Source organism: Pipistrellus hanaki, assembly GCF_964339955.1.
Source record: "Pipistrellus hanaki genome assembly, chromosome: X".
Taxonomy (NCBI): Eukaryota; Metazoa; Chordata; class Mammalia; order Chiroptera; family Vespertilionidae; genus Pipistrellus; species Pipistrellus hanaki.
Window position 1 is genome coordinate 6177966 of NC_140524.1, and position 22875 is coordinate 6200840.

The 22875-nt window shown below is 40.5% G+C and overlaps 1 protein-coding gene across 1 annotated transcript in view; it reads right to left on the reverse strand.

Moving 5' to 3' along the window:
* Positions 1-17803, reverse strand: part of DGKK (diacylglycerol kinase kappa) — a gene marked incomplete at both ends in the record, with an annotated part of 129038 nt that extends 111235 nt beyond the window's left edge. Inside the window, one exon of the mRNA XM_084870818.1 lies at positions 17318-17803. Within this exon, the coding sequence (XP_084726944.1) occupies positions 17318-17803 (486 nt within the window). The remainder of the gene's footprint in view (positions 1-17317) is intronic.
* Between the last annotated feature and the right edge of the window lie 5072 nt (positions 17804-22875).

The window sequence follows — 22875 nt, forward strand, 5'->3', positions numbered from 1 at the left end:
AAACACTTCACAGACATTTGGTTAAAGTGTAAAATGCTTCTATCTGTCTATAAAGCAACTTGTGTTCCTGGGCTGAAGAAACTGTAAGGAGGCTAGTTGTCACTAGGGAGAAGCCAGGAGTTGCTACATGATGTCATTACCTGGAACCCAGAGCCATTGTTTTCCAGCTGGACTGTGGGCTGCATTTTGTGCCATGGGGTATCGGCAGTGTCAGCTGCAATTTGGTGGGCTGTCACTCTGAGGTGGTGATGGGGCCTGTGTCCCACTTGGGGGGTGCCAAAACTCTGTAGGCACTAGGTCCATGGTGCCATTTCTCTGTAAATGGCCAGTGAGCATCACAGCAGCTCCTGTGTTGAGCGTCTGCCTCCTGGTGGTCAGTGTGCATCATAGCGACTGGTAGGACAGTTGGACACGGCATATTAGCCTTTTATATATACATATTATATATACTAGTATATAAAAACCTAAGTGACCAGCTGACTGCTGACCGGCCGAATGGCCAGTAGCTCTGATGTGCACTGACCACCAGGGGGCAGACGCTCAATGCAGGAGCAGAAACCACAGGCATGGAAACATGGAACAGACCAATGAATCTCAGAGGGAGGAGTGAGGGAGGAGGGTGGGAAGAGAGTGACCAAAAATCTTATATACATACTAGAGTCCCAGTTCACGATGGTGGAGTCCCTCAGCCTGGCCTGTGAGGATTTGCTAAAGTTATCTCCGATAAGGATTTAATCTCCAACATTTACAATGAACTCATACAACTTAACAAAAGGAAGATAAACAACCCAATCAAAATATGGGCAAGGGACCTAAATAGGTATTTTTGAAAGAAGACGTAAGGCCAAGAGACATATGAAAACATGCTCAAAGTCACTAATCATCTGAGAGATGCAAATCAAAACAACAATGAGGTACCACCTTATGCCTGTCAGAATGGCTATCATTAACAGATCCACAAACGACCAGTGCTGGAGAGGATGTGGAGAAAAAGGAACCCTCATGCACTGCTGGTGCAGCCACTGTGGAGAACAATATGGAATTTCCTCAAAAATTTAGAAATAGAACTGCCATTTGACCCAGTAATACCACTTCTTAGAATATATTCTAAGAAAACAGAAATAGCAGTCAGAAAGGATATATGCACCCCTATGTTCATAGCAGTACAATTAACCATAGCTAAGATTTGGAAACAGCCTAAGTGCCCATGAGCAAATGAGTGGATTAGAAAAGTATGGTACATCTATACAATGGAATACTATGCTGCTATAAAAAAGAAGGGATTATTACTATTTACTTAGCATAATGGAGAACATTATGCTAAGTAAAATAAGCCAGTCAGTAAAAGAAAAATGCCACATGAATGCACTCATTTGTGGATAATAAAGAACATTATAACCTGATGAACAAAAAGATAGCTACAGAGGCAGAGAAGCATAGAACAGACTGTCAAATTACAGCGGGAAGGTTGGGGGGTGGTAAGAGATTAACCAAAGGACTTGTATGCATGCATATAAGCACAACCAATGGACGTAAGAGACTGGGGATGGAGGTGGAGTGAGGGCATGTGCTGGGGGTAGGGGAGGCCAGGGGAAGGTCAATGGGGGGGAAAAGGAGACCTATGTGTACTACTATTATATATATATATATATATATATATATATATATATATATATATATATATATATATATATATATATATATATGTATGTATATATATATGTGTGTGTGTGTGTGTGTGTGTGTGTGTGTGTGTGTGTGTGTGTGTGTGTGAGAGAGAGAGAGAGAGAGAGAGAGAGAGAGAGAGAGAGAGAGAGAGGGAGAGAAAGAGAGAGATATCCTAGGAATACATTTAACCAAGGATGTAAAAGACCTGTACTATGAAACTCTGAAAATTATAAGACACAGAAGAAAGAAACAGAAGAAGATACAAATAAGTGGGAGCATATACCATATTCATGGATAGAAAGAATTAACATCATTAAAATGCCCATACCATCCAAAGCAATCTACAGATTCAACACAATTCCTATCAAAATACCAATGGCATTTTTCACAGAACTAGAACAAATAATAAAAAAATTTATATGGATCCACAAAATTCTCTGAATAGTAATAGCACTCTTGAGAAACAAAGTTGGAGAAATCATATTACCAGGCCACAGTAATCAAAACAGCATGGTATGGCATAAAAACAGATATTTAGATCAATGGAACAGAATAGAGAGTTCAGAAATAAACCCACACCTTTATAATAAACTAATATTCAATAAAGAAGGCAAGAACATGCAATGGGCTAAAGACAATCTATTCAATAAATCATGTTGGGAAAATTGGACAGACATGTGCAAACAAATGAAACTTGAGCACTTTCGTATACCACACACACACGAATAAACTCAAAATGGATTAAAGACTTAAATGTTAGACCCAAAACCTTAAAAATCCTAGAAGAAAACATAGATAGTAAAATCTCAGATATTTCTTATAGCAATATTTTTCTGATATATCTCCTCAGGCAAGGGAAACAAAGGAAAAATAAACAAATGGAACTACATCAAACTAAAAAGTACTGTATAGCAAAGGATACTATCAACAAGATGAAAAGACAATCCACTGAATGGGAGAACATATTTACCGATACATCTGATAAGGAGTTAATATCCAACATTTATTAAGAACTTATAAAGCTCCACACACAAAAAAAACAAAAACAAAAACAAAACCATCCAATTTTTAAATGGGCAAAGGAAATGAATAGACACTTCTCCAAAGAGGAGATACATATGGCCAATAGCCATATGAAAAGATGCTCACTGTCACTAATCATCAGAGAAATGCAAATTAAAACCACAGTGAGCTATCACCTCACACCTGTCAGAATCGCTATCATCAACAAACAAGTGTTGGAGAGGATGTGGAGAAAGGAAACACTTGTGCACTGTTGGTGGGAATACAGATTGCTGCAGCCACTGTGGAAAGCAGTATGGAATTATCTCAAAAACTAAAAATGGAACTGCCTTATGACCTAGCAATTGCACTTCTGGGAATTTATCTGAAGAAACCAGAAACACTCATTTGAAAGGATATGTGCACCCCCATGTTCATTTCAGTGTTATTTACAATAGCCAAGATCCAGAAGCAGCCCAAGTGTCCATCAGTAGATGAGTGAATAAAACAGCTATGATACTTTTACATAATGGAATACTACTTGGCCATAAAAAGGGAAGAAAATTTTACCCTTTTCGATAGCATGGATGGACCTTGAGAAATATGCTAAGTGAAATAAGCCAGTCAGAAAAAGACAAGTACCATATGATTTCACTCATATGTGGAATTTAGTGGACAAACCAGACTAACAAGCAAAATAGAGACAGACTCATAGAGAGCAGGCAAACAGCTCTGGGTGGGGGGGTTGTGGTGATGGAGGGATTGAGCAAATAAAATTTAAAAAGTATGAGTTTATGGACATGGACAACAGTGTAGTGATTGTTGGGGGGGGAAAGATGGGAGGAGTTGGAAGAAGGTATATGGGGGATAAATGGTGATAAAAAAAATAAAGTAGAGAAAAAAAGAAAAGATAATTTATGTAAAAGTGCCTCTTAATCTCAAAAATGTCAAACATGCAAGTTAAAAAAAAAGAAGCAGAGGTTTGTATAGGGTATTATGGTAACCCAGAGGCAGGGCACCTAGTCCAGATGGGAAACCAGTTAAGACTCAATGGAGGAGACTGATGAGTTGAGGTGGGTCAGTAGCATATTATTGGCTTCATTTAAGGGACAGAAAGGCAAAACCACCAAAAGATTTAGCAATTTACTGTATATTGCACAGCTATGTAAGTAGAATTATGATTAGAACCAACACGATTACAATAGCTAGGATTTGGAAGCAGACTAGGTCCCCATCAGCAGATGATTGGATCCAAAAACTATGGTATATCTACACAATGGAATATTATGCTGCCATAAAAAAGAAGAAATTCTCATCATTTGCAGCAACCTGGATGGAATTGGAGAACATCATGCTGAGTGAAATAAGCCAGTCAATGAAAGAGAAACACCACATGACCTCACTCATTTATGGATGATAAAGAACATTATAAACTGAAGAACCGAAAGATAGATATAGAGACAGTAAAGCAACAAGCAGACTGTCAAATTACAGCAGGGAGGTTAGGGAGATCTGGGGGAGATAAGAGATCAACCAAAGGACTTATATACATGCATATAAGTACAACCAATGGACACAAAACTCGGGAGGGAGGGCAGGTATGGGGGAGGGCAATGGTATATGTACAAAGATAATAATTAAAAAAAAAAAGAACCAACACGAAGTAACTTTCAATCTAGAGAGTCCAAACTATTGAACTCCTGGGCTGTAAGATACCATTTGAATTTATTGAAAAATAAAATTTATTTGCAATAATATTTTATTTGAGAAAGTTCCATATTTATATGCCTCACAGAAACATACATGAGGATATTAGAAATGAAAGCACACCAAAATAACCTGAGCCTGCAGCCTTCTAGGAGAGCTAATTAACACCTATGCCACAATCCTGGCAAACTTTAGTTCTTCATATTATGGCTGCTGCAGCTTAATACAAGATGTATTGCATAAAAATGAGGCTCCAACTTTTTCATATACCAACTTATAGAGGCCTGAGTCATCTCAGATCATTCCCCTAAGTTCTTCAACCACCAAAGGCAGCAAACAAAAGTGCTGCTAATTGAATGTGTAATTAGGATTTATTATAAGTAGTATATTAAAGTCCCATTCACCACTGCTTTGAATTGTTTTTGTCCTGTTTTTATTTATGCCTAATTGTCCTGTTTTATATGCATTTAATTTTGCAGAATACTTTATATCCTTTCTGGATACAGACAGAGTACAGATTCTAAATAAATAATAACAATACATTTAATTTACGTAAAATTGGATCTTTTATGTGCTGTGTGTACACTCTATAGTACTCTGGGGAATCTTACAAAATCAATGTGTACGGTACATTTATGCCCATTTTATAGGACTTGGAACAATTTTGCTGTTTTAAATTATTACAGAGGCTTACAGTTGTAAACAGGATTTTACCACGTATTTTTAGATATATCTACAATTCACTTTGTATGCTGTCCTTGGTCAGAAACACAATCCCCAATAATAAAACTGTTCCTACGAGCAACGACAGTGCATGTTATGACAAACCACTTTATTAGATAGTTGTAACATTCCTAAGGTGGGGGGAGAGAGGAAATCTCAAGAATGGACATGCTTCCTGGAGAGTATGATCTACTTTCTGGAATATTTTAGGCCAAATTTTAAACTTGGACTTACGTCTCTCTACCATTTAATGTGTTCCTACATCACCAGCATCCTTGCTAAGAAGCCAGTAATAAAATCAGTTTGCAAGGAGTGCAATCTTACTTTCCTATTAGGTTAAACATTTGGGAAGGTACATCAGAAGCCCATTTTACCACAGAAGAGGACAAATGAAATATTTCTTGTATTTATGTTAAATAATGGGCTCGCATTGAGAAAAAGATGCAAAGATTCTGCTAAAAAAAGATTTACAAAATACTGGACTAGTTGAATCCCAAAGGCCCTTTTAGGACATTATACGGATGTACAATACTGAAGAAAAAAGGTTTCACTGGATTCCATCATGGGTGGTTGTTGTTGTTTTACTTTTGATGTAGAAATAGAGAAAACAGACCAGACTCTTATAAAAGTGGAATGTGGGTCAAAAAAGTCCCAAAACAGTAGAAAAAAGGACATTAGATAATGTAATTATTTTTTCCAATTTTTAGTTTTCATAATTTAGTTTGAAATTTAGCATACAAAAAATTAAAATTTAGTTTTTAATTATATGTCCCATCAGTCAACCTTCCACTTTAGCCACGTTATTTTACTAATTAATAGCCCTCCAATGTGCTTGCACCTCCTCAGTCAGATGCTATACACAATTTTGTCAGTTGCCTTCAAGGTTTCAATAGGACTTTTTCCCACCTGCTTTACTTTCCACAATATTTCAGTCTGTGCTCTGTAATTCTATCAAACTGGCTCCCCCCCCCACCCCCCAACTCTGTATACTAAGGCCTCACCTGCCCAATTCAAGCATAACCTTGCTTCTACCTGGTATCTTTCACTGTCACCGCTTAATTGAATTCCTGTTTTCTCTAGGTTTGAGGAGGACATAATCCCTCCCATTTATCTCAAACAACTCCTTTGTTTTCCCCCCTAAATTTCTCATGTCAAAGTGAATTTGCTATCAGGCAGTTTCTCATAGCTGAATCTAACCTATCCCTGTTGGATAGTGAATTTTCAATAGTGGGAAACTTTATCCTATTATTCTAAACTGGAAAAGTAATAATGAATTCCTGTACCATGTCAAAAACGCCAACAATTTCCTCAAACATCACGAAAACACTCTAAAATATTCATGTAACAATCCTCCAAACACGTATCATATTGTAAAATTTAAAAAAAAACCACAATTGCTTTGTTATTGAACACGTAGTGGACTAATTAGTAGATATGTTTACGTGCACTTTACAGTGATGTCATACAATACTGGACACAAACATTCCACCCCTCAAATAAAAGTAAACTTTGAAGCTGCCTATAAATGTCTAGCTTTGTTTTCCACCAGTAGACCAGAGGTCAAGGAACTCTTTAAAAAGTTTAATGTTGATGAGGGAGGATGGAAAGGCAAAGCAAGACTTTCCCAGGAATTTCTAGAAGGAAGATTCACTAATGAAAAGCAATATATGTATTAGGAAAACCATGAAGGGAGCCACTACAATTATGGGCTTTGATTTTTATGTAAAACCAGTGAAGCCCCCAACCCCAAATTGTCCTAGAGATCTTATCAACAAAGATGAGTAAATTAAAATAAAGGAGACCATGAAAATGCTAACATTATCATTTTAATTAGTCTTAACAGTCTCTTACCAAAATTCTGAGTAAAAAACCCCAAACTTATCTTTTTACTCAAGTATGGCGGGAGGGAAATGGTCACAGTAAATATTAATTGAAGTTAGTGAGAAGGGCACCAACTAGTCAATTTTCTGAAATCAATAATCTTGTTCTGTAGACTCATTTATTTTTCTCTTTGGTATTTATGCCTAGTTGTTTCACAGAGTGATATCACAATGTTCCTTTTATACTGCAAAGTACATGTACAGTGATGTAAACAAATCACGAAATAATGTTAGTGGTACATAATAAATGTAATGACCCCTATTAAGGGAAATTGAACAATCAAGGTAATTCTAAAATGGAACTAAGAGACTTCTGTTAGAGGTTAGAGTTGGGGTTCAGAGAATAGTGCTGTGATGTCGTAGCCAGCTTCAAGCAGAGTGAGGATTCAATCGAGAGAACCCGGGATTCATGAAAACTTTCCAGATTTTAAGTGCCTTTCCTCACAGTGAAGGAGATTAACAATTTCACTTTAAAGGAAAGCAGATACCTTCATTGCCTGCCTCAAGCTGCGAACCCGCAGAAGAGAACAGGTAGAAACAATGCTTCCTAATGTGTCCTCAGCCCCCATAACCATTGCCTCTTGTTTCAGAACGCTGTAAAGCTGCTGGCGGGAGCATCACACTTCTCTCAGAATCCCACAGTGTCAGGTGCCTCACCCTGTGCTATCAGAGAGAAAATGGGGTGGGAATCCTGTCCTAAGAAGCCAATTTCTTTTCTACAGATTCTTTAAAGCAAAGGCTTAAACAGCTAACTAATGCCTGTAATGCTCTCTAAGGACTACCAACAGAGCTAAAGATTCTGGTCTATGCAATACCACATTACACTTGCCTTTTAAATTACTGATTAAACCTTGGTTGGATTGTGTAGTTTATTAGCTCTCAATTTTCTACCACATTTGGTTAATGAAAGCTGGATGAATTGAATATTCTGTTTCCTTACAATTGTTGGTAATGTCCTCACACATACGTATTTTTTCCTAGGTAGTAGGTACCCAAATGAGCATGATTCAGGCTAACTTTGTATTAAAGAGATACTGTTAAAAATTACCTAGTAGAACCTTAGCACATTATGTTAATCAAAATGTCAGGCAGAGAAAGACAAGTATTATATGTCATGTATATGTGAGATCTAAAAAAAAAAGTTAAATCTATAAGAAAATAGAGTAAAATGGTGGTTACCAGGGATGGGGAGGGGATAAGAGTGATGGTGTTTAAGGGTACAACCTTGTAATGAGTAGTAAATAAGCCATAAAGATCTAATGCACAGTATAATGAATATAGATAATAATATAGTATAGTTATGTTATGTGATAATTATAACTATATCAGCAATAATGTTGTAATATATCAAGGTACCATGCTGTACACCTTAAACTTACACAGTGTCATGTGTTAAATTCATTCAATAAATAAAAAGAATCCAATAAAGTCTCAGAAACTTAGATTTTCCTATTGTGAATTTAACAGTAGAAAGAAGGTGGATTTTGTTCCAGGTCACCTACTTCAAACCCGTCACAAAAGCTAGCTAGACAAATGAAATCTGGATGTCCAAAAAAGCGCAGTTAGTAAGTGTGGGCTCAAACTGCCATTTGTATATGGGGTATTTGTTTGTGTAGACACAACTATTGTGTTTACATAAAATAAATACTCTCATTGCTTTATACTGCAAAGGGATCCCTGAACAGTTATGTTTAAAGTATGTTAATCATTGATATTCAGGCATCTGCTTAGATTAACGTAAAGCTAAATTTAACAAGTCTTTTCTAAAAACAATGTAGAACAATACACACATTCTGATTTCAATTAGGGAAGTGACTGGGGTAGGGGGGAAGCCTGAGATACAATTGCACATTCCCTAACATGTTCCTATTGTGGACTATGAGCATATATAGATATATTCAGAGAAATTAAATAACATATCACCCAAAGGACTTGTATGCATGCATATAAGCATAACCAATGGACAGAGACATCAAGGGGGTGCAAGCATGAAGAGGAGTGGGGTGGGGGTAATGGGGGGGTAAGGAGGCATATATAATACCTTAATCAATAAAAAATTAAAACATATTTACAGTAATTATCTCTTGAGAGGTGGGGTGCTACAAAATTTTACTTTTAAAAAGTTTTGATTTTTTCACGTTATCTGAAACCAGCATTTATTTCCTTTATTTTATTACATTAAATTTTTGTAAAAGAAGATGTATGCTGAGAGAATCTAGTAAAGCATCTGGTAAAACAAATAATCGCTCCATAGATATCTGTTTTGGTATCTCATTTTCCAGAGTTGCTTAAAGGAAGACCCATCTATGTGATTGTGCCCAATGTGGAATCTTCAGTGCTAAACAGATAGAGCATACAGTGGGCACTCAATTTAATTTTTAAATAAGTTAATGAAGCTTTAAAATGAAAAACATTTCATTGTATTCGTTGCTTATAAATAAGACTTTCAAATTTTATATACTTGTAAAAATTGAGCCCTTCATCACCCTACAGAACAGTGAGCACATGAATAGATAACCACGGTAAAACCTCATTATTGAACTGGCTAAGGGTCCTTCTCTGCTAGGTAGGGGTTTGCCTCTGATTTGGAAGTTGATAGTAAGAGTGTCATTACTTTAGAGTTTATCTCAACTCTTGGGTTTCTATTGTATTAGAAGATAACAGCAACGCAGCCAATCCCCAAATCGTTTCTGTTTGGTTTGGAAAAGAGGTATGATTTTTCCCTAGAAGGTTAGCCATCATAGTTTTGTTTTCCATGGATTGGATTTGCCTTTCCTGAGTGCACAGACTGACTGATGGGAAGGTAACCAGAAATGGTCTGGGGGAGAGAAGAAAGCAGGCTGAGATTAAAGTTTTACTACCATTCAGCCTCGGGTGCTGAATGTAAGGTTCACTGGCACCATTCTAGAATAATATTACCTTTTCTTTGTATAATACTTTCTGGTCTTTCAAGTGGGGTGGGCAGAGGGCATTTTTTCTTAAAAGACAAAGATTTTCTCTCTTTTTCCCCCTCTTCCTTTACAAATCTCTTTAGGGGAATAAAGTTCAGCGGTGTTGGTGAGATTATGGCCAACTTGCCTTCCATTAGGACTTCTCTTTTTTCCTCTTAAAATTACTTTTTTCCTTTTGGGTGTGGAGAAGAATAAGGTCTATTGATTTTAGTGAAGTTGATAGTATCTCTTCTTATGATGGGACAATTTTTCTTTAAAAAAAAATCGCTGGATAAAAAGAATCCTTGCTTTTGGTGAGATTGAGGAAGCACCGTTTTAGGTTTGGATAATTTGCATTTTTAAAAACTAAGTTTTCTGGAGAAGCTAGAAGGGCCATCGGCTTTAATGAGGTTAGGGGGCCCTCCTTGGGATGATTTTTTTTCTTTTTTGGGGGGGCAGAGGTGGAGTGAGTTGCTCATCAGGAATAATATACATTATCTTCTATAAGACATTGCTGCACCTTCTTTGAGGAGAATTTCTCCCTTTTAGTCTTTTACAAATTATCCCTATTTTACTTTTTTCGTTCTCCCTTCCCCTCCCTCTCTTTCCCCCTTTCTTCCTCTTTATTTTTTTAATATGCTTTTTTATTATTGATTTTATTTTTTTAGAGAGAAAGAAAGAGGAAGGAAGAGGGAGAGAGGGATAGAAACATCAATGATGAGAGATCACCATTGATCAGCTGCCTCCTGAACACCCCCTACCGGAATCGAGCCCACAACCTGAGCATGTGCCCTGACCAGTAATACAACTGGGTGGGGATCTCTTGGTTCATGGGTAGACACTTAACCACTTAGCAACACCAGCTGGGCTTCCTGTTTCTTTTCGTTTGGAGAAAAATGTTTAGGGACTTTAGTGGAATCTTATTCCCTAAATAGGAGGTTTCTCTTTTAAAACAGCCCACTCATTTTCTTCCTTTGCTCACTCACAAATAAAAATGTGTTCACTTGTTTTGAGAGAAAAGGGACTAGGGACATCTTTCCTTAAGACTTGCTTGGTTTTGTTTCCCTACCTTTTCTATAATATTTATCCTTCCAATTTTAAAATTTCCTGTATTAAGAATAAAGCTTTTGGGTTTGGATGAATTTGGGTTAGCTCCCATTAGAAGGATTTCCTTTTATTATTTTTAAAAATTGCATTTGTTTTTGTTGCATTTTGACACACAAAAAAGTCCTTGGGTCTTTGTGAGGATGGAGCATCTCTCCTCTTTAAGAGGATTTTGTTTTTATTTCATTGATAATATCCGCTTCCATACATGCCCTTTTATTATTAATTTCCTTTGACATCTTAAGAAAAGTATATATTAATAATAAGGTTAATGTGCTTTGGTGAGAATGGGTCATCTCCTCTTGGGGGGTGATTTATTTCTATTTTTCCCCTTTTCTGTAAATTAAAAATTCAAGAGATTTAAGATCAGGGAGCCTGTCCTTTCATATTTCTTTCTTTTTGTTAAATTAAAACATTTGTGTAGATCTAGGGTGGAGGGTTTAGTAAATTTCATTAACTGATAATTTTGAAAGGATCTTCCTGGTGGAGGAGGGCAAAGGAGGGTGGGAAATGGGGGGCATCTATAATATTGTCAACAACAAAAAATATTTCCTGTTTTGTTTGTTTGTTCTTCTCAAGAGAAAAAAATAAGAGGTGTGTGTGTGCACAAGTGAAGGTTATTTCCTTTGTTGAGAATGGAGGCCCTAGTCTTAAAGGATTTCTCTCCCTTTTAGTTCCTTTAAAAAATTTCCCTCTTGTTTATTCGTTTGCTCATTTATTTGTGGGAAGGTAGTAGGTTCATTATCTTGAAGGTGGAGAAATTATCTCTGTCTTTACCTATTTTTAAAATTGAGATATAACTCAAACACCATAAAATTCGCTATTTAAAGATGTACACATCAGTGGTTTTTAGTATACTCACAAGGTTGTGCAACCATCACAACTATCTAATCTCAGGACATTTTAATCACCCCCAAATGAAGCCTTGTATCCTTAAGCTATCACCCCCCACATACTCCCCCTTTTCCCCTCCCCAACTCCCTGTCCCAGCCCTTGGCAACCACTAATCTACTTTATGTCTCTAAGGATTTGCCTATCCTGGAAATTTCATATAATTGAAAAAAATAACATTAGGGAGCTTTGGTGAGATTGGTTTCCCTCCTTTCCCGCAAAGATTTATATTTGCCTCCATAATTTTTGTGAGGGTTTGGACATGGGCTGTGAGGCACAAATAAAGTGTCTAAGTTTTAAGGTTAGGAATACTATTTGGCTTGGTTGGAGTGATTTATCTTTCTTTTAATTTTTAATTTTTCTCTGAAGGATATAACTTTCATGGGCTTTGGTGAGGACCCGGTCCCCTTAGATATTCTTTCCTTTTTTCCTTAAAATAATTCAGGGGAGGAATGAGTTCTATTATCTGGGGTCACTGTTCCTTTCCCTCATTTTTTTAATTCATAAATTTGTTTTTCTATTTTGAGAATAAGGTTTATTTGTTTTGCTGAGGGTGGGGGCATCTCTCTTTAGGAATGGATGCTTTCTTTTTTTTTAATACTTAATTTATTTTTTTCCACTGAGGAAATTACAGTCAGCAGGCTTTGGAAAGGTTAGACACCATATCCCTAACAGAATTTCTATTTATTTTCTTTCCAAAATAAAGGTCTTTTGGGGGAAGTAATATGTTCAGGGTCTTGTGCAGCGTCTCCTTCCTTCTCAGGCTCCTGTTCTATGATGGTCCCCTCAGGGAGCATCAGACAGGGAACAGCAGTCACTGCTTTGGAAAAAAGCAAGACTGATATAATGTCAGCTTAAAGATTGTCTTTAGACAAATGAAGATTTTTATGTGTCACAGAAAGTCATATATTAGATATTATTTTAAAAATCCATACATGATAAATTGTTATTTAGGTGTCAAATTTAATTTTACCCTCTTCCACCCTGCTGCTTTCTTCAAGGGAATACAAGAGTTGATAATGCAAAAGAAAGCATACTGTAAATTGCCATACTAGCAGAAGGAATTCTATAATCCTTATTATAATGCCCCTGAATGGTTTCCTGGACTCTATGGATTTCCCCCCTCTCCTTGTAAGCAGTTGGGGTAATGGCTCAGCTTTTCTTTTGGGGCTACAGCCCTGCAGAAGCCCTATTCATAAGCACTAAGAATTGTACTTCCAGGAAAGAAAGACCACTGACCAAATATCTCATTATCTTTTCCAGAACATCCTGCCGCAGATGTTCAGGAGCTCCAGAATATACCAAATAAGTCAGATATGATCAAAACCTTATGAGGAAGGGGGAAGGAACCTAAAAGGAATGAAGGCAATTTCATCTTGACCTTCAACAGATTGAACATTCAAATCTACAATCACTGCAGGTATTCTGTTCATTTAGGATAAAAATTTATTACCCCTGAAACAAACAACATCATCTTGGGTCTGCTGCTGTCGGGACTGCAGAGGATAAGGACAATTTCCAAAACATTTTCTGAAATTGTTAGTACTTTCCTTCTTAATTATGGTTGTAACATTCATTCTGAAAATGGAAAGATTGACTGCATTCCCTCGAGGTGTATGAATTCCAGGCTATTTAAGAAAGCATTTACTTCTTACTCTGAAATCATTGAAAATGCATTTTTATTCATTCACAGCAGCCATCTCTGCATCATTGCTGGAAATGGATTTGATAGGTTTCAAGCTTCAGCAAGTGTTTATTAAGCAAAAATATGGAGGGTTGAATTGTACCAGGTGGTGGGAGGGAGACAATATCTACTTTTCGGAAGCTCAGAAATAGGCAAGATAATGTATTCAGATAAAAATGACCCGATATCATATGAACAAATGCTTGCTACTTTGCAAGAAAATGTGTGCAAAAAAAATATCAGAAAACAGTTCTGTTATGGTTTGGGATATAAGGGTAATTGCTGTGTAATCATTAAGAGTGGCACACAGATACCCTCCCACCCTAGAAATATATGCCACAAAAAATGTATTCTCAGATTTTCATAAATCACCTGTATGATGTGATTATAATTTCCTAGCTGATCAAAATCCAATGAATTAAAATATAAACTGCCTTCAACCATAGTTGAATGGAGAAAAACAAACATGGTCCATGTCTTATACGTTCCACTCCCCCCTAGAGAGTTATAGCATTGTTAAAGAACCAATTCACACATCCTTACTTACACTTACTGCCACCAGGTGGGAGACAACGGCTCGTTTCCTGGAAATCAAAATATTTTAGAAAGGAAGGAAATAGACAGGTTTAGTTCACCGACTGTTATCCTGGTAGCTATTCTGAAAGAAAGAAAACATGAACCCCCCTTTATCAGTTTCTACCCTGACTCTTGGCATAGATTTGCAATTAGTGTGTTCTCAAACCCCAAAAGCAGACTTACACTCTAGAAGATGCTGTGTATTTTATTTATTTATTTATTTATTTATTTATTTATTTATTTTTACTGCAATACCAGTCAGCATAATTATCTGGGAGAAATCTGCAGTCACATTCAAACACTGGGTTTTGTTCATTTCATTCTTTGACTTACCAGGGTAGTTGGATGGCTACTGGTCCTGACTATACTTGCCATTAAATTGTAGAATTTTATTGTAAGATGAGAACTGTATTTTGTTTTGATCTCTGAATGTGTGTGTGTGTGTGTGTGTGTGTGTGTGTGTGTGTACACGTACACAAGCACATGTGTGTGGCCTGTGTCTTTATTTCCTCTCCCCAACCCCCCAAGTTTGCCTCAAAGAAGCAGTGTCTGAGAACAATGCCACCCCAGGTAAGATGGAAACCTGTTTACTTTGAATGTTAAGTCAGCTGGTTGTGGGGTGTTATTTGCTGAGGAGGATACAGCAGACAATGAAGGAGGATACAGCAGACAATGGTCCTACCACTGAAGAGGTGGTCCCATCTGTAGCAAGCAATTGCATAGCAACAACTAGAGTGTTGGAGAAGGGTTCAGGCAGAAACAATTGGCATCTTTCAAAATCTTTTAGGGCCACTGATGTATTCATCTACATGGCCCCCTTAGTGGATAGTCACGATTCTTTTTTTTTAAAATATATTTTTATTGATTTCAGAGAGGAAGGGAGAGGGATAAAGAGATAGCAACATCAATGCTAAGAGGGATTCATTGATTGGTTGCCTCCTGCACACCCCCTGCTGGGGACCAAGTCCACAACCCAAGTATGTGCCCTTGACTGGAATCGAACCTGGAACCCTTGAGTCCTCAGGCTGAGGCTCTATACACTGAGACAAACTGGCTAGGGCAAGATTCTTAACCTTATTTTGCAAGATACGTGACTGACTGACTGAATGACCAGCTCTATCAAGGGCAAAGTCAAATTCTGGGGGGAGGGTGGAGGGGGGGGAGGAGAGTCGGGGTCGGGGTCCTCTGCCAGGGCAGCAAGTGCCTCTGAGCTAATCACCTTAATGGGTACTATATAGAGGAAGCTAACCTGATTACCTTTACCTTGATTCTCCTTATCTGTCTGACAACAGACATTTTCCAGTCAAGCTGGTGAGAGACACTTTCCCACTGCCACAGGGCTCATCCCGGAGTTCTGGCCTCCAGGCAGACTTCTGGAGGTCAAAGAGACCACGCATTTTGAATTTCGAATTTCGCTAGTCAGCCTGGTAATTAAGGCCCCAGGTGTTAGTTTCTCAGCCACATTCCCAAAATGTCACTTAAGAAGGCCACGGACCAGGTAGACACTACTGGTCTCCCTCTCACAGGCTTTATGAAAATTCTTTTTAAAAAGACAAGAGCAACACCTGGTTAGAGTGTCCTTCCAGGTCTAGCTGCCCTGCCCTTTTCCTTCTGGAGATCACTGCAGGGAATGGCCCCTGTAAGAAGGGGAGAGACCCACCTCCTGGTGAGAGCAGGGTTGTTAGATTTTTAAAATGGTCTTAGCCTCCTACAATCCTGTTTTATTTATTTTTAAACATCTGTATTTTTCCCCTTCGAAACTTTCCCTTTTAGGTCTTCTCTTTTTTTAGTCGTTTAATATTGCAATTATTTTGCAAAGTCAATCCTCCCTGCTCACAACTCAGAAAGCAACCAAGGCTGCTTTCCTTTCTGTTTTGCAGGATGCCAACCTGTGCCCCCTCCCCCTACATTCTACAAGTGTGCGGTCCGCAGCAGAAGCATTCCAGAGCCTTGTCCCTGGGCCCTGCTACGCAGCAGGAAGAATGGGCATTGTTGGTGTGGTATGTTATTTGTTTGTTTCTGTGTTTTGTTTTTCCTGCAGGGGAAGCTAAATGAAGGCGTATGTATGCATTACCATGATTTTTCACAGTCTGCTGGAGCGAAGTTGAGGGGAAGAGTAGGGGAAGTACAGAGAAAGCAAGAAAGACAGACTCCGGTTGAAGAGCAGGCACTTGCTTCTGGGGTCCACGGCAAACATTGATAACCGTCTTCATTTCACCCCCACCCGCCCCCATCCCCGGGCCAGTGACGCGGACCCTCCATTCTTTTCCCGGCTAAGTGAATCATTTATGAAGGCATCTCTAAAGAGTGGAAGAGATGAGGATTCCCATGTACGTGCTCTCAAATAGCAACTCTTATTTTCACGCCGCTAAACCGGGGCCCCGGTACCATTTGAAGTGGTCCTGGTGCAGGATGCCAGTCACCTTGCTTGTCAAGGGACCCATTGCTACATCAGTGTGATTGCACCTACCTGCTGGGAAATCCTGCAGACAGATGAGCGGTGGCTCCGACATACGCATGTCCCCCCCACCCCCTCCTCCCAGGCGAACCCTTCCCTTCCCTTCCCCTGCAGTGTGCGTGGACACCGCCCATCCCCTCATCCCCACCCGGAGTGCCAGCGTCCAGCAGCAGACAGAGGCACAGGGCACCTCCCTGGAGAACCACCAGTTATGCCCCAGCTGAGGACCCCCTCCCCGGTGATAGGGACGGTGCCAAGCAGACAGCTGTGGCTCCGCAGCTTGGGCCTCTGCGGCAGTGACCACCTCGAAGAGGTGTGTTCTGCTGTCCCCACTACATCCCATCCCGTGTATCCCGGGCCAGCCCCAAACGCCTCTTTAGGTCTCTAGCGCTCCCCGGGAGCATCTCCCGTCTCTTTTTCAAGACCGAGGTGCTCGCTACACTGTCACTTCTCCCCTTGGGGAAAAACTGTCCCGATGACCACCCCATGCGGTCACCCCGTTTCTAGCCCCAAATAGCTCACTTTCGCTTCCACAGGTTGCTTCCCGATTCCCAACCCCTTCCCACTCTGCTGTCCCCGCATCTTTCTGAGCATCTTTTCTGGTCCTTGGCAGCCAAAGGGGATGCTAAAGTACCCAGGGTCCCCAGAGCCCGAAAGCCATTGCCTCGCCTGCCTCAGGGGGTCCCTTTCTTACCTTTATATGAGACCAGGGCACCGGCGTTCGGGGCGATGCCGAGGTCTTCAGACCCGTCATTGGTGCGATCGCTGGACACTGCAGTAGCTGAGGTGCTGGACTCGGCTCCGGACGGGACTCTGAAGCCGGCTCAGGGCAGGACTCTCTGGCTGGTTCTGGGGCTGGTTCTGGGGCCGGCTCTGGGGCCGGTTCTGGGGTCAGTTCTGAGATTGGCTGTGTGTCTAGTTCTGTAGCTGGTTCTGGAGTCGGCTCGGGTGCCGGTTCTGTATTTGGTTCTGGAACCAGCTCTGGGTCTGTGGTCATCTCCGGACAGGGTTCTGGAGCAAGCTCTGGACAGAACTGTGGTGTGGGCTCTGGCGGAGGCGCGTGGAGCGGTGGGAGAGCAGGCTGCGGCGGCGGCCACGGTGGCGGCTCTGAAGATTCTGAGGACTGCTCTTCATCCTGGGTCGGGGCAGTGCCGGGGGCGGAGGCTGCCCCGCGGTCCATGGCTTCCCCCCGCCTCAGGTCTGGTCAGTCTGTGCCCCTGAGCTTGGAGGGCTAAAGTACCCGTGGGCGCCCCGCCCCCTCCAGTTCGACAGCCCCTTGCAGGGTGCGAAACTTTACCCCGCCCCACTCCATGGCTGGCTCCGCTCTGAGCTCTGAGTTCTAACCCCGGCTCTCAGCTTCTCCCAGAGCTGGAACACGCCCCTCGGTGTGCGCACACCTCTTCGTAAGCAGCCACAGGCCAGATGGGCGGGAATCAGAGGGGCTTGTGAAAGCCGACTGGACAGAGGCTTGATGACCTCCTAGCGACGAATGGGAGGGGAGGGGGGAGACAATAGGGGAGGGGGAGTAGAGAGGGGGAGTTGGAGCCCAGCTGCGCGCTTAACCCTTTAGTGACTTGAATGCAAAAAAAAAAAAAAAGAGCCAGACGCCAACTTGAGGGTCTTTGCCATCCCCTCATTCACTCTGCTGTGAGCTGCTGCTCAGAACAGCTTCCTTCCTGGGTCTGCTCTCTCACCTCAGCAGCAGGTGAACCTAGCCTCGGACCAACCTCTTACCCCCCATCTCCAAACCTCTATGGGCAAGTAATTCTTTTTGCTAACCATGGGGAAAAAATTAACCAGCACAGGTTTTTTTTTTTTTGTTTTTTTTTTTTTTTGTTTTTTTTTTTTTTTTTTTTTGTGTGTGTGTGTGTGTGTGTGTGTGTCTTCAATCCTTTCATCCTTTCTGTTGAGGTAAAATTTGCCTCCCCACCTTCATTTTTTGCATTTCTGAGCTTGGCCAGGTCAGAGCGGTTTGCCTTTAGGTGCGGGGTTTGAAGTGCTTTGGGAAAGGTATGTGACGAGGGCGGGCGGGCGTGAGCACTGATTTTCCACAGCCTGCAGATAACAGCTCTGAGAGCGAGGCAAGAGTGCCCAGGAAGTGGCTGCGGGACTGCACGTCCCAGCTGTCCAGGTCTCCGCAGTGATCCGGGTGTCTGTATGGCGCGCCTCGCCCATGGGATCCTGCCGTTTGCTTTGAGCTGGACTTCCCAGGCATGAGCAGGACTTTTTCCTGAACTTGTTCCTGTGCATGTGTGTTTACTTGTGTATCTATCGTGGACTTGGGGAAATTCACTGCAACACCGCATCGTTTTCACCTCCTGATTCCTGGGAAGCACTCTGACATTAGGGACCGGCAGATTATCTGGCGAAGGGAACAGCGGTCCCTGCCGCAGCACCCTTCCCACTACATCGGGAGACTTCAGAAGCTCTCTCTATATTTATGGACTCATACATACAAAGCATCACCTCAGCCAGACCTAGACTTTAGGCACCAAATACACTGCAAAACTGCAATTAAAAACTGAGAAGACCACCCATTAAACCTTTGCTGTGTGGGAGTTGGGGGGAGGGGTACCTACAAACCTCATTTGAGAGATGACAAGTGAATTTATCTCTGACACATAATGCTGCAGTTGTGGATAGCAACCCTCCTTCTGCAGCCCCTCCTCCCCCCTCTCCTCCCAGACTATATCCTCCACTAATTCCTCTTCTTTTTCCTATTGACACTGACACTGACCCACCCAGAATTTTCTGAAATCTGCAGCATTTTTCTGTGCCCTACACTACATCCCAGCAGTAAATAATACCAGAGAAGACAGTCTCATCTCGCCTCCTCCCAAGAACAGAATCTCTGATGAGATCTGTATTTCCCAGATCTTCACTGCAGCAACACAGCTTAAGCCCACCCTTTTGCAGAAAGGTTACATTGCTTGGTAGCTACTAAGCTAGTGTGGGGACCATCCCTAACCTTTGGAGTAGGGGAAGCCCTGGGGAGGTGAGCCCTATCAAGTTCCCTCACTGATGGCAGGCCTCCCTTCAGTAAATCCACATAAAGAGCTCATCTTTTTTACCCTCCTTGGGCTTTTTCTCTTCTCTCCTCTCCTATACTCAAGCAGCCAAACTGATTTTTAACCCTAAGAATTCAGGACTGAAACATACAGATGCCAGATCTGACCAGCCAGTAAGCCTGCACTGGTCATTCACTTCTTATACTTTACTTTCAGACTTTGGTGAAATCTTTGTCTTTAGAAGGGGCCAATAGCTCACATTTCAATCTTGTTTTCACTAAAAACCTGGCAGCATATAGTCAGAAGGGCTGAAGGCGGAGGAGTCACTGAATAGGATGGCCTCTTGGGTTACAATGACGGGGTGGGGTTTTGGCATAGATAGGGTGTCTTCAAGCAGGACACCAGCAGGGGACGACTTGGAGCTATTGCTTCATATATGTTCGTTGGTACTCTTGTCTGTAAATGTATGCTTAATCACAGAGTCCAACATTTATGCTATAAACTCTTGTCGTAAGGCCAGTTCGAGGCTGAATACTAAAATGGTTGTTTGCACATAGCCTTTGTTCCATTATGGTCGGTTGCTAGAGATATACTGCCTGGATTGTATTATGATTAATTTAATTAAAAATTGTTGGCACATCACAAGCTACTTTAATGCCTTACGTTATAACAAGGTTTAGTTTTGCTTTTTAGTCTTTCCTCAACCCAGCATTGAATACACTGCTTTATGGAAATATGGGTGGTGGAAATAATTAGAATGGGTTAATTGATGCCTGACTTCCAGGCATCTTTGCTGTATCTTGTTTACACCTTTTTCTTCCCCATGGCCCATGGGTCTCTTAGCAGAGAAAGCTTTATTTAGATGCTTGCGTATTTTCCTCAAAACCTAACCTGGGGCTGAGATCATAGTAAAAATTCAGAAAATGTCTGTTAAATATATGATTCATTGCAGATTACTGGTTAGGATTTCCCCCCCTCTTTTTACAGTATTTTATATTTTAGCTGATTGTTGATTTCCTAATAGGTTCTTTTCTAACTGAACAACACTGACCGAGAGCTACATGTGAACACTAATGATGACCATCTCCACAGAGGTTTGAGTGGAGACGGTTGTCCCAGGGCAGACATGGTCCCTAACCTGGGGCATTTGGACATGCTATATGTTATCTAATTGGGCTAGATGAAGGATAGATCAATACAGTGGAGTCATATCTTTGAGTATGCAATGTGTTACCTCACCTCCACCCCCAGACAGAGATCCTTTGATTTCAGACATGCTAGGAGTGCTGGAAAGGAAAAGGAGAGAAAACCTGAAACGTGCAAAATTAAAGTTTTCCTTTCTCTTTTTTTTTCATTTTCTTTTCATTATTAAATGAGAGAATGACAATGTAGAACTAGAGTGGAAGCCCCCTGTCCCCTGACCAATATCTTCAATTTCCCTAAACCCTCCCTTTTAGAGAAATTTATAGAATAGGTGCTTTTCCTGAATCTTAGCAGCTGTCAAACTCCAACCCCCCACTTCCTGCCACAGTGTTTATAGAGAAAGTAGATGATTTAAACAATTAATTTAGATGTAATTAACATGCAAACCTGTTATCCTTCATTTGCTCTAATCTCCTAGGATTTGACTAAAACAGAAATGGGATTTTAGAAGTTAATAACTTGAATTTATAAATGCCTTTTGATTTTAAAGTACTTTCACATATATCATCTTGAGCTGCACAACAAATGTGTGAGGCAAAGTAAGTCTGGACTTCCATCCTCCACTCCACGCCCTAACCTTTTACAGTTGAGAAAACACAAGTCCAGTGAGATTAAGTGATGTTGTCTTAGGTCATGGAGATAATTAGTGGCAGAACAGACATTTAGAACTTGTATCACTCAATGTCCAGCTGAGAAAGACCAGAACGTAGTGCTGAGTTGGGGGTTGTGAGACAAAGACTGTGTAAATCCTCTGGATTGCAAAGTGGAAAGTCTGTTTTAATACCTTTCTATTATTTCTTAAGCCTTTAAGAGGAGCCATTATTCTTACATTTTTACCTTGAGGTTTTTCAGATCTCTCTCTCTCTCTCTCTCTCTCTCTCTCTCTCAATGGTAGTTAATGATCTGTAACCAAGCTCACTATAGGAAGTCCTGTTTAGAGGAACATTTTTGAATATGTATGTAATAAAATAATCCACCCAGAGTGTACTTGTTATATTTGTTCTGTTTTCATATTTTCTTGAAGTTAAGCATTCCACAGTTAAGATATATTTGCTGCCAGTCTGAGGTATACATAGTTCTATAAGATGCCATAGGGAAGGAGATGAGGGTGCAGAAATATTAGACATGATTTGTTCCCTCAATAATTATTAGAACTTGGTGGTTGACATAAGCCAAATACAGGTGAAAAACAATCCAAATACAGATGCCAGTTTATGATCATGACACCACCCTTTCTTTAAACTTGTTTGTAGGGTGGAACAGTGGGGACAAAGTGTGACGGTATGGAAAGGAAATTGCAAAGGAAGTCAGGAAATCTGTCCTCAGATTAAGTTTCTACCAGTAAGCTCACAGCATTATCTTATACAAATCATTTAATTGCTTTGGGACTCAAGTTTTTTTTTTTAATCTGAAAAATGGAGGTGGGATAAAGTTGAACTTGATCAATTAGCTATAAAGTCTGTTCTAGCACAAAATATTAGTGATACTGTGAATGAATCATGGAAGGCTTCTTGAAGGGGGCAAATCTTGAAGTGGGTCTTAAATGATGTAATTAATATAGATCAGCAAGAAGGAAGTGGACGGGCATTACAGGCAAAGAGAGAGGAAATATGGTGGTGAGAATATGCCAGGCTGGTTGAGGTAAAAGGACTGTACCATGGATTGATGAGATGAGGTTAGAAGAGAGTAAGTGGTAGAAAAAAGGGGAGATGTAAAAGGCTTTGAATGCCAGACTAAAGAGTTTAAACATTTGATTTAAAGGTAATTTGGAGCCAATGAAGATTGTTTTGGTATTGGTGTGACATGGTAAAAACAACCAGTGAGAAAAATGATCCTTGGCAGTGCACTTGGTACTGGAAGCATCTACAGATCTACTTTGTTCCTCTTGAGCAGGTACAGTTAATTTGAGGTCATTTGTGAAAACATAATTCTTGATTTTTGCTGCTATCACTATTTTCAGGCCTGCATTGCCAAGGCTTATGCCAAAGCTGTTGGCTGGACCTGCTTAACCACCTGCCTATATATTTGGATTCAGTCCATA